The following is an 11304-nucleotide window of genomic DNA, read 5'->3' as shown; positions in this document are numbered from 1 at the left end:
GTTGCCATGCTAGCTTTTCAGTTTGAAACGTTTTTCAGCTGAGTTGGTGCTACTGTGCTCATACACGTTTGAAGTGTGACTCAAACCGAAGGGTTCTAGGTATTTTAACGTTACATTTGTCACGCTCTCATTCAAAATTGCGAGTTACAATATTGACAGCTGATTTGTTAGGCTTGCGCTTGTGCGAGCTCTATTATAGATAAAACTTAAATTAATTTAGTTTTCCTATTGTTTTATAGTGTTAACGCGTTGTAGGCGGTGCGGTGTGTAGTTAATTACCCATTGGTTGTGTAGGCTGTGCGCTTCGCTTGCGTTTTTGTGTGTTGCGCAAAAATGTTCGTTGCGAAATTTTCAGCTGTGTGCAAGACAAAAACAACAAAAGCAGCAACAACAGCAGCAGCCGCAGTTGCAGCCGTTAAAAGACAATAGCGATCGTATTGCAATCAATTAAAATTTGACAAATTAGAAGAGTTTAGTTTATGTAGCAAGTGCAACAGTGAATATTTAACGATTTAAGCGGCAAGCAGACGTTAAATTGAAAAGTTGATTTAACAGCTGCGCAGCCTGTCTGAGTGTGTGTAGGCGTAGACGTCAGCGTCAACGTTAACGTTAACGTCGACGTTGGCAGCGAGACGTTGGAGAAACAATAGAAGTCAAGCTTGAACCAAACTATGGAAATGCGCGAGGTGCTAAGCCGCGAGGGAAGGGACGCTAAAAATTTGCTGGTTTACCAGTTTTGCGATGAGACAAGCAGCGGCGCCAACAAAGAGCTAGACTTGAGCGCAGGCGGTGACGCCGTCATCGTTGTCAACGGCGACTGTAAGTCATGCAGAAATGTTTTACGTCAATATAATAATTTCGTGACTTTTAGGTTACTCGGCGCCCACGTGCCGCAAGCCGCCCGTGGCGCCGCCAAAATCACCCAACGGCATGCAAACGCCAAAACACTGCCAATCGCCCACAACACTGCGAGCCAAGTGCGCCAACAGCGGCAGCGCTGCCAGCAATGGACCACGGGTGCGCAGCGCTTCAACGGGACGTGACAAGAAGTCCGAGCTGCAAGCACGCTACTGGGCGCTGCTCTTTGGCAACTTGCAGCGTGCGGTCAACGAAATTTATCAGACTGTCGAATGCTACGAGAACATATCCAGCTGCCAGGAGGCCATATTGGTGCTTGAGAACTATGTGCGTGACTTTAAGGCGCTCGGCGAGTGGTTCAAGGTTAGCTGGGACTACGACTCGCGTCCGCTGCAGCAGCGCCCGCAAAGCTTGGCTTGGGAGGTGCGCAAAAGCAATCCGACGCCACGTGTGCGCACCAAAAGCCTTTGCAGTCCCACTGCCTCGGGCAAATCCAGTCCAGCGCTGCTGCACTGCAACTCGGGCAAAACCTCTCCCTGCTGTGATGGCCAGACGTCGCCCAAGAAACTGCTGCGCGCCTATGAGCCGCAGCCACGCGGCGCCATGCGCGTCAATGTGCGCGAACTCTTCTCGGCCAGCAAGCGCGCCACACAGGGCAACTCCAATTCCGATACATCGTTGAATGCTACAGAGCCGGAGATGCCAACGGACAAGCCGTATGTGCAGCTAAGCACGAAATATGCGCAAACAGATCTGGAGGATCCGCATCTAACGCTGGCAGATGTGCGCGAAAAAATGCGCAGAGAGGCAGAAGAACGTGAAGCGCAAGAGCAGAAAGCGCAGCTGCAAATGGCAACAGAAGCAGCAGAGGCAGCAGCTGCAGGTGAGTTTTAATGAGAATAAGTATAAATAATATTTAATAAATTATGTTTTTAGCTGTAGAGCAAGCGCAGCTAGAGGAGCTGCCAGCAGAGCCACAGTCTGCACCAGCAGTGCTGCAAGAAGCGCCGCAACAATCGGAGCAGCTGGAGCCCACAGCGGTGCAGCTGACTGTGGCCAAGTTGGATGCCATGGAGCATGCGCTGTTAACGGAGCAAGCGCTGAAGGAGCCAACGCCGCCTAGTACGCTGCTAAAGCCTCCACCGCCGCCGAAGAACAAACAAGCGCTAGCTGCAGCCAATACAGCTCAGGCGAGTCCACTTAAGTATTCCAGCGTGCTGAACAATCGACCAACTGCAGGCGCGCGTGCTGCAGCGCAACAAAAGACAAGTTTGCCAGCAAGCGGCGCAACCGGCAGCAACAAGGCGACGTTAAGCAAGCTGCCAGCTGGCAAAGGGACAACAACTACAACAACTGCAATAACAAATAGCTCGCTTAATGGACTACGCCGTAATAACAACAACAGCAGCAGCAGCAACAATCTGCGACCAGGCCAAGTGCGTGCCACGAAGCCAGCAACAGCAGTGGCGCCACCACCACGTCCTAGCAGCAAAACTGAATGCTATGGTCCACCCAGTCATGTTGCAACGCGTCTCTCGGCACGCTCACGCACCATGCTCGATATGAATGGCAATGCTGTGAGCACAGCAGCAAGCAAACCCTTGGCCAAGCGCACGCCCAGCACATTGTTGGCCGGCAAGCGAGTAAGTGCACCCAGTGTGCGTCGCAGCGCTGGCGAAGATCTAGGCAGCTCCACTTCCACTTTGAAAGCCAGCAATGAGCAGTTGAGCAGCTCACGCAGCACCTTAAAACTAGACGACAGACATTCCGAGCCCAAGCAGCTGCTGGAGTCCAATGATGGCTGGCTAACGGTTAAGAATCGACGACGCAGCAGCATGCACTGGGCGCAGCGTTTCAATCAGCCCACGGGCTATGCTAGCTTGCCCACATTGGCGCTGCTCAATGAGCAGCAGGAGGAGCAGCAGAAGCAAAAGGCAGCAAAGACGTCGCCAGCGCAAAAGCCAGAGCTAAAGGTAAAGCCTGTGCCCAAGGCAGCCGCAAGACCGGAGATTAAGAATGCCAAGGCCAAGGTGAATTCGTTTCCAGCGCAGCGACTGCAGCAGCAGCAGCAGCAGCAGCAGCAGCAGCAGCAGCAGCAGCAAGTAAAGAAGGAGAAGGAAAAAGAGAAGGAAAAGAAGCCAGGGATGAGCATAACGCGCAGCAACAGCAACTGCAATGCCTCAGCTATGGCGCCCTCCATTATCAAGCGCCAGAAATCGGACTTAACTGGACTTAAGATGACTTCGCTGCATAAGGAATACATGAGGAGTGAGAAGAATGCGCTGCGCAAGCAACAAAAGGAGCAAAGGGAGCAGAGCCAACTGAGCGTAAGTCCATTGAATATTGAGTTTCATTTTTTTTTAATTGTTTGCATTTGCAGCCAACAACGATGACCACAACAAGATTGACATAAAGATACAAACCAATTGCGAATTCTCCAAGACCATTGGCGAGCTCTATGAGAGCATCTGCAAGCTGCCCAATGGTGCGCTAAAGCCAAATGCTTGTCTGCTGAGTGCCTGCGATGAGATTGAGGAGCAGTCTGTGGAGGATGTGGAGGAGGATAGCAAGGAGCGCATACTGTTTGAAGTGCAAGAGTCGCTGGAGCGTCAAATACGCGAACTAGAGAGCACGGAAATCGATGTGGATACCGAAACGGATGAGACAGATGGTGAAGTGCCGCTGGAAGAGCAGGAGGATAGTCTGGATAGCGCGCTAGAGGACGCTGTTGTGTTTGTGCCCTTGACCGATGATGCTAATGCCAGCTTGGAGGTGCGCTATCAAGCGCTGCTCTCGGACATGTCGTGGAATGAGCGCGCCGAGGCTTTAGCTACACTGCAGGCCTATGTAGCGCGTCATCCGGGACGCGCGCAGGAGCTGCATCAGAAGCTGTCGTCGCCATCGCGACGTCGCTCGCTGCAGGAGACGCTGAAGAAATATCAGGCGAAGCAGGCGCGTGCGCAGCAAAAACGCGCGCTGCTGCAGCAGGAAAAGGCGGCCAAGCTGCAGCAGCTGTTTGTGCGCGTGGAGGATGTCAAGGCGGCCAAGAAGCAGCTCATCGAGGAGAAGCGCCAGAAGATGGAGGGCAGACTGCAGCGCGCTGCAGAGAATCGTGAGCTGTACTTGCGGCAAATTATAGAGAAGGCGCATGATGAGGAAAAGAAGCTGAAGGAAATTAATTTTATTAAAAACATAGAGGCGCAAAACAAGCGTTTGGATTTGCTAGAGTCCTTTAAGGAAACTGAGGGACGTCTGCAGGACTTGGAGCAGGAGCGTCAGAAGCGCGTCGAAGAGAAAGCAGCAAAGGAAGCGGCCGTGGAGCGACGTCGTCAAGCGCTGGAAAAGGAGCGACTGCTTAAGCTAGAGAAAATGAATGAAACGCGTTTGGAGAAGGAGCAGCGCATAGGCAAAATGCAGGAGCAAAAAGAGCGTCAGCGTCAGGCGCTGGCACGCGAAAAGGCGCGAGATCGCGAGGAGCGTCTGCTGGCGCTGCAAGTGGCACAGCAGCAGACCACGGAGGAGCTGCAGCGCAAGATACAGCAGAAGCAGCTGGAGTCGGCGCGTCGCCATGAGGAGAACATTGAGCTGATACGCCAGCGTGCCGTAGAGTTGACCATGCCCAGCCAGCGGCAACAGGACGAGGCACGTGGCGAGCAGGATGACGAGGAGCTGCTCAATGGCCAAGCTAACAGCACCACCAATGAGGATTGTGATTTGAGCTCAACGCTCTCCGATGCGGGCGGCGTTCCCGGCAGTCGCGAGCACTCGCGCAGCTACAAGAAGAAGATGAAGAAGCTCAAGCAGCGCATGAGCAATTAGTAAGTGGCGGCTAACCAACTCATTGATACACTTTTAACTTTTGTTTGCTTTGCTTTTAGCGCCGCCGAGTACTTAGCCGCCTTGGAGCCCTTGCCGGCTCATGTGCGGCGCGACAGCAGCGTGCCCAAGCTGCTGAATTTGGTGACCAAGGGCGGTGGACCGCAGGGTCTCGATCGCACGCTGGGCAATCTGCTGCGCATCATACCCAAGGCACAGACCTGTGATTTTCAAGCGTTCCTCTGCCTAGATGGTCTGGGCATTTTAGCCAATCATGTCATTAGCAAGGGCATGGAAGAGAACTCTGAGATAAGCAAGAAGTAAGTCGTTAAATAAAATAACTGCTATTTATATAGGAATTGATTACAAACTTTAATAAACTGCAGATCCGTTACCTTGGCCGTGCAGCTTTATCGCAATGCGTGCTCCGTTTGTCCACAGATTGCGCGTCATGCGCTGCTGGGAAATTCCATAATGACGCTGTTCGATACCATCATGAAAAGCTTTCAGGTGAGCCACATATATCAAATAGATAAAACTTATCAAACACAAAGTCTTATGTTTTGTGTAAATTAAGGATTCAAATTAAATGAACATAAATATAGTGTACATTAAGGGTTAACACATATTTATGTTAGTACTGGTATATAATTAAACTATAATTTAAACATTTAATAATGAAAAAAAGACATTTTGGTTAGTCAGATTTTATTTTGTATAGGCTGTACCTAAACTTGCATTATTTAGTTGAGGAAGAGACAAGCATAGATTTTATTTTTCATATTTTATTTTTTTTTATTTATTTATTTATTTTCAAACTTTAAACTTAACGAAACATGAATGTTAGCTAGTCGAAAATATAAACTTAAATATTTTAAGCATTTGCCATCAATATTTCGTGGTTCAACTCAACCTCTGTCCCAAGTGTATTGAAAGTTCGTTGTAACTCTTCCATTGCCAACTTGGCCAAGCATTTTAAAGTTTATTGTTTTCTCATTTCTCGTTTGTTTATTTGCCATTTCTTTGACGCTTTTATTTGGCATGCGAGCTTGTTTTGTTGTGTGGCATTTTTATTTGAATTTTATTTACTGAGGTTCGCGCTGTTGACGCCTGTGGCCTATAAATTTGTACGCACTAGCCAAGCGAATTCCCCGCCCTGCCATTTAAAGGCCCAGCCCCCTCCTCCATGCCTCCCCTCCGCGTCTGATTTATACGCAATTGGCTGTGAAGTTTGCGTGCGCCTTTTTTTAAGTATTTCTTTTTTATTATATGTAAGTTTTTGTGGCTCTGCTGGCTAAATCAATCGTTAAAGCGGCTGAACTATAATGCTCTATAATTTATAAGAGCACTAAAAATGTAAAAGTTTATTAAGCCTAAAGGGTATTGCTGAGTTGAGTCTACCCGACCCGCGCGATTTGTTGCCTTTTTTTGTTTTTGGTCTAAAGTTTTATTTTATTCTATAAAAAATATTTTTACTACGCAACGCTGGCACTTTCATTTATGTTGTTTGTCATTTGTTACCTTGGCTCGTGTTTATTGTCGTGTCTGCTTGCCCCTTTCTCGCTCTCGCTCTCGCTCTCTCGCTGGTTACAACCTTTTATGCCCCACCAACTCCACTTGGTTTTGTTGATGGATCAGCGCGCGCGCCGAGTGTCATGTAATGAGAAAGAAGCTGCAGTTGAAGATAAAGAGCGACGCGTAAAAAAACATCAATTAACATTTTGATTGATGTGAAGGTTTGTTGGTGTTGCTGTTGTTGTTGCTGTTCGGCTGTTAACTTTTATAATTAATTTGAACACACGAATAAACATTGCTGAACGCCGCAAAGCATGCAACAATTGTTGCAACAACAGCAACAACAATAACTTCAAAGTTCATTGAAACTTTTGCATGTGTATTTGCCTTTGTTGCATTTATTTTGATGTCTTTTGTTGTTATTTATACTTGTTGTCTTTGTTGTTTTTTTTTTTTACAGTTACCCGAAGAAAAATCACCACAACATCCGGTCGAGTTATCCACAGAGCTAATGCTGGCTTGCACAGAGGCGCTATCATCGAGCTATGTGAAGAAAAACACCCACCCTAAAGTACCGGAACGCCTACCGGACATGATAAAGTGAGTACAAAAAGAAGCCAAAGCCCAAAGTCAAATTTACACACACACACACACACACATATGTATGTATGAGTGTGTGTGCAGGGGCAATGCTTTAAGGGCGTGTTTTTGCTCTTTCCTATGCACCAAGAAGTTTAACAATGCGTATGCGCATCGCTCCACTCCCCACCAACACAGCGACTGTTAAATAACATTTGCTCTCTGCTGTTAAGTTAACAGCTCGAAAAGTGCGAGAGTGAGCGAAACATAGTATGCTGAGCGGGCGTGGCTTACGTCGAGAGAGTGCAATAGCAGCTCGCTTGCTGTCTCGCTTGCTTGCCCAATGACACTCAAACTGTTGTCAGTGTTTATTATGCTGCAATGACTCTCAAACTGCAACACCCTTTTGTCTCTTTTGCTCTCTGACAATTGTTGGCAAGTGCATTGCATTGTTGTTGCTGTTGTTACTTGGCCGCCTTCAACACTCGCGCTAACATTTTTATGACTGCGCCGTTTTACAGTCGCTGCAGTCGCAGTCGTTCCGTCAGTCTGTCTCGCCGTTTGCAATTGTTGTTGTGTCGCGGTGGGTGAAATCTTAATTTTTTTTTTTTTTTGGTGCAAAGCTTTAAAGCTGCGCTGTTGGCGTCGCTGCTTTGTTTTTCTTTAATTTGAGCTCATTTTTCTGTCTGTTTTTGGGCAGTGCAAAAGTTTTAATCGAATTGTTGTTACACACACACACACAGACGCCATTTTGTTTATTTTCGTACAAATTGAATTTCGTATACACTTGTGTGTGTGTATGTGTGTGTGTGCGTGTTTTGGTTGTCGTTTATTCATTGTGCTAGCAAAATAAAAAGTAGAAAATCGTTATTTTTATGCATTTTTTTTTTATTTCGCTGCTGCTGTTGTTAGTTTGTTGTTTCAACTTTTTGTTGTTGCCATTTTAGCTGCCTTTTGTTTTGCCGTGTAACGTTAGTAAAAACATTTTGTTTATCCTTTGTATACCGCAACGCGCCGAACCTATTGTTCGTTAGCTTTTGCTAGTTCTACTTTGCTTACTTTACTTTCTTTTTTTGCTGCTGCTGCTGCTGCTACTGTTACTGTTGATCAATTTTCGTTTGTTTATGTGTTTTCCAATTGATGGCTATTACAAACGTACGACTTTTACATTATATTTTAATTACTTTATTGTACGTAGTCCGCGCTTTCCGCATATACTTGGTTCTATCTAGCTAGCGCAGGGTGCACGGCTTAATTACACTTCTCTATTCGACTATGAGAACGCTTCTTTTTTCTTCTTGCGCTGGATTTTGAGTATAATGATATATTTTCTCATTCGGTTGTATTCACACTTAAATCAGAGCTTTCTTGGAGAGTCAGTCAATTCAATAGAATCAACACAGCTACTTGCATGTCTCACAGCCTGACCTTGACGCTTTTTACCTCATGTTTAAATTACATTATCCATTTCTTTTCGACTACTGGTCGAATATATAGAATTCCAACACCCTCAACTAATCTACCACCTAAGTGCACGCGCGAATACATTTCTTGACCAATAACCTTAGAATAAAGCCACAACTCTATCACGTCTTATAGCTGACTAAGATTAATTCGTATTTTAGACTCAGCACGTTGCATGGACCGATATAGACGATCGAATTGCTCACTTCACAACATACCTTAAACCAACACGGAGTGTTGACTTCATCACCAATTCAAAGTGGCATATTGACAAACAATTAGCCTATCCAGAGAAAATTCCAAATTTGCGTTGTACAGCATACATATATACAACGTAAATGCTCTTGTTGGTTCCATTGCTCGTGGGACAAAAATATTTTGGAAGCTCTGCTGTAATACACATCGTCTACAGAAATTATTGCTCTCGGTCGTGGCGTGTTGCAGAGTCTTGCTTTAACTCTTGGCGCGTAATTAAAAGTGTGAAGTCTACATGTGGGAACGCAATGCTCCAACCTAGCATGCTCATATAGGCTCTATTAGCTAGCTGCTAGAGCCAAATTTGGCTGATCTTCTTTAATGGTCGCTGAAGCAACGCCAGGACTTCCGAGCCGTATGTCTATTTGTTACTTGTTGGTGTAGTTCTGGCTCAGTAAATTTAATTTTTTAGCGATTTTACTTCTTGGAGACTTGTGGTCCGAGTGCCTGTTGTGTAGGTAATGAGCATCCATCACAAGATACTCAATGGTCACACTTAGCGTTTGCTCTTCTTCTTTGTGGGCAAGAAAGTTTCGGAGCACTGTCTCTTGGTTCGCCTTCATTGTTGTTCTTATGGTCGGTTGCAAATACTTATGTTACTGCTACCGTTTACACTATGTAAAGGCACTGACACCATTGGTGCACTATTCTTTTAAAGATCTCACAGAGATTACACCTTCTTGCCTGATAGGAATCTTTGGTTTTACACACATTAAAGTATAAACTAATTTTTGTTTTGTAATGTGCTTTGATTAACTTTTTTGAATAATGCAGCAAGTTTTTGTCTTCTCTAAATTCTTTTATACCAAAGTATTATTAACCAAATAATAAAAATGAATAAAATAATTATTCGTATAGCTTTTGTTAACATAAATTTATTTAAATAGAGTTTAAAATATCATGAAATTAATTTACAACAACTTTAAATTTAGCAGTTCATGCTAAATATTGAAATATGAAATGTTTACAAAAGTAAATTTACTTAGAATTTGAATTTAATATTCTGCTTTAATGAAACAGCTTTAAGTGTTAAGGTTCGAGAATTTGTTTTTCGTTAAATCTATTTATCTTTCATTTTGATATATTTTGTCAATTACTTTTTTACATTGCCTGCCAATCATTATTTTCATTACATCATACATTTATCTCTCACACTGTTATCCAATTTCTTAGTCTATGTTTATGCTTGAGAGCATAACAAATTTGATTTGCTGACATGCATAGCATATATAAAAATATATATTTTTTTTACCGCTGCTGCGCATATTTTACATTGTAATTGATTCATAATTAATCAACATAATCATTAGGCAGATCATAAAGCAAACACAACCAACACTCCCTTGACTGTGTCTCTTGCCTTCAAACTAGAGCGTTTATGTGAGATAAAAAAATGAGCGTTAGCAAATACATTTTAATCATCATTTGATCATCAATTTGAAGGCATTGTCTGCATGGTAAGTAGGTAACGGCAATCATAACGATGATTTGACACGCGATAAGGCGCACACACCAAAACGTGCAGGCAGGACAATCAAGCTGCTGCTGCTGCTGCTGCTCCTGTTGCCTGGCTGCTGCCTCCTGCTGTTCTTGTTGTCATAATGAAATATGCATACAGCAAAAAGTTGTAACCAGACGCGAATTAAGAGGGGGGTAGCAATGTTGCTCTGGCTGCTGCTGCTGCTTTGAGTTTGAGCTGGAACGTTCTCTGTATCCTTTTGTTGACTTGATGTTGCTACACGGCGAGTATCGCTTGCTCCACACACACATACACATTTAATTTAATTACCCTTTAAGTAACCATATCGAATGGCTAGTTGGAGTTATGGGCTGCTGTGCTTTGCCCTGTCAATTGCTAGGACATGCACTTTGCAGTCATTTTTGATGGCACTGGACCTTAACTTTTTTGCCTCAATTATAGAGACAACAAAGCCGAAACACACACACGCACACACAGTCGCACACACGTGGCGCTTGGTTTTATTTTACCATCAACGGCAACGTCATCCTGCCCGACATATTAGTGCAAGCAAACTATTTAGTTGCCTTGCTAGCATAGACTAACAATACACTGTGAAAAAGTTAGAGCAAAGCAAAGCATATTGAAGCTAAAGCTGCAGCATGCTCAACTTTCATATACACTTTGCACTTAAATTCTAAAAGAGCAAACTAATTGATTGACGCTTAATTAAATCTTCATATTTGCAATGAAATCAGAAGCATAACAATTGATGCAGTTTGTCTCCCTGATAAAGCTAGACATGCAACACTTTGATATACACTTTGAACATAAATTGGCGCTTATTTAAATTGGAATACGACGATAGAAAATATAAGTTAAATTTGTCTTTCTGCTATAGATTATAATTTTATTCCAATGTCATCCAAAAGGATGAATTCTACTTCTATTACTTCAGCACTTCTTTTTAAATTTGTCATTCTGATATAGATTATATTAATGTTCCAATATGTTGTCTATGAATTCTTCTTCTATTACTTTTGCGCTTCTTTCTTTTCGTTTTTACCACCCCGTTTCGCTCAGTGTACTTACTCTTGCTGCTGTTACTGCTGCATTGCCTTTGCCTTTGCTTTTACCCAATGGCATATACATTTCAACCGTTTCGCCTTTGTTCCTTTGCTGTTGTTGTATTAATAGCTGTTTTTGTTGTTGTTATTGTTTGTTGTGCATTTAATATCCGATTTCAGTTTTTTGTTGATTCTTTTTGACAATGGGCGCAGGCATTGAACACTTCTTGCTGCTCCCCCCACCCCCACACGTTGCTTTATGTGCGTCGAAAAGTTTTCTATTTGCTTAGT

The 11304-nt window shown here is 44.2% G+C and overlaps 1 protein-coding gene across 1 annotated transcript; it reads left to right on the top strand.

Moving 5' to 3' along the window:
- The first annotated feature begins 186 nt into the window (after positions 1-186).
- On the top strand, positions 187-6808 carry LOC108608098 (serine/threonine-protein kinase dst2). The gene is made up of 7 exons (XM_033293496.1): positions 187-819; positions 872-1741; positions 1795-3189; positions 3239-4676; positions 4737-4994; positions 5061-5184; positions 6650-6808. Exons 1-7 carry the CDS (start codon positions 672-674, stop codon positions 6791-6793), a joined length of 4377 nt encoding a protein of 1458 aa, XP_033149387.1. The 5' UTR covers positions 187-671; the 3' UTR covers positions 6794-6808.
- Positions 6809-11304: the final 4496 nt, after the last annotated feature.

The sequence above is a fragment of the Drosophila busckii genome, chromosome 2L, assembly GCF_011750605.1.
Source record: "Drosophila busckii strain San Diego stock center, stock number 13000-0081.31 chromosome 2L, ASM1175060v1, whole genome shotgun sequence".
Lineage (NCBI taxonomy): Eukaryota > Metazoa > Arthropoda > Insecta > Diptera > Drosophilidae > Drosophila > Drosophila busckii.
The sequence above is the reverse complement of the archived record's forward strand: the minus strand, read 5'-3'. Positions and strand labels throughout refer to the sequence as shown.

Coding starts and splice junctions, on each gene's coding strand:
- LOC108608098 (XM_033293496.1), top strand. CDS start 672: ATGGAAATGCGCGAGGTGCTAAGCCGCGAGGGAAGGGACGCTAAAAAT. Junction 3,190..3,238: donor GCAGAGCCAACTGAGCGTAA/GTCCATTGAATA, acceptor TTGCATTTGCAG/CCAACAACGATGACCACAAC. Junction 4,677..4,736: donor AAGCAGCGCATGAGCAATTA/GTAAGTGGCGGC, acceptor CTTTGCTTTTAG/CGCCGCCGAGTACTTAGCCG.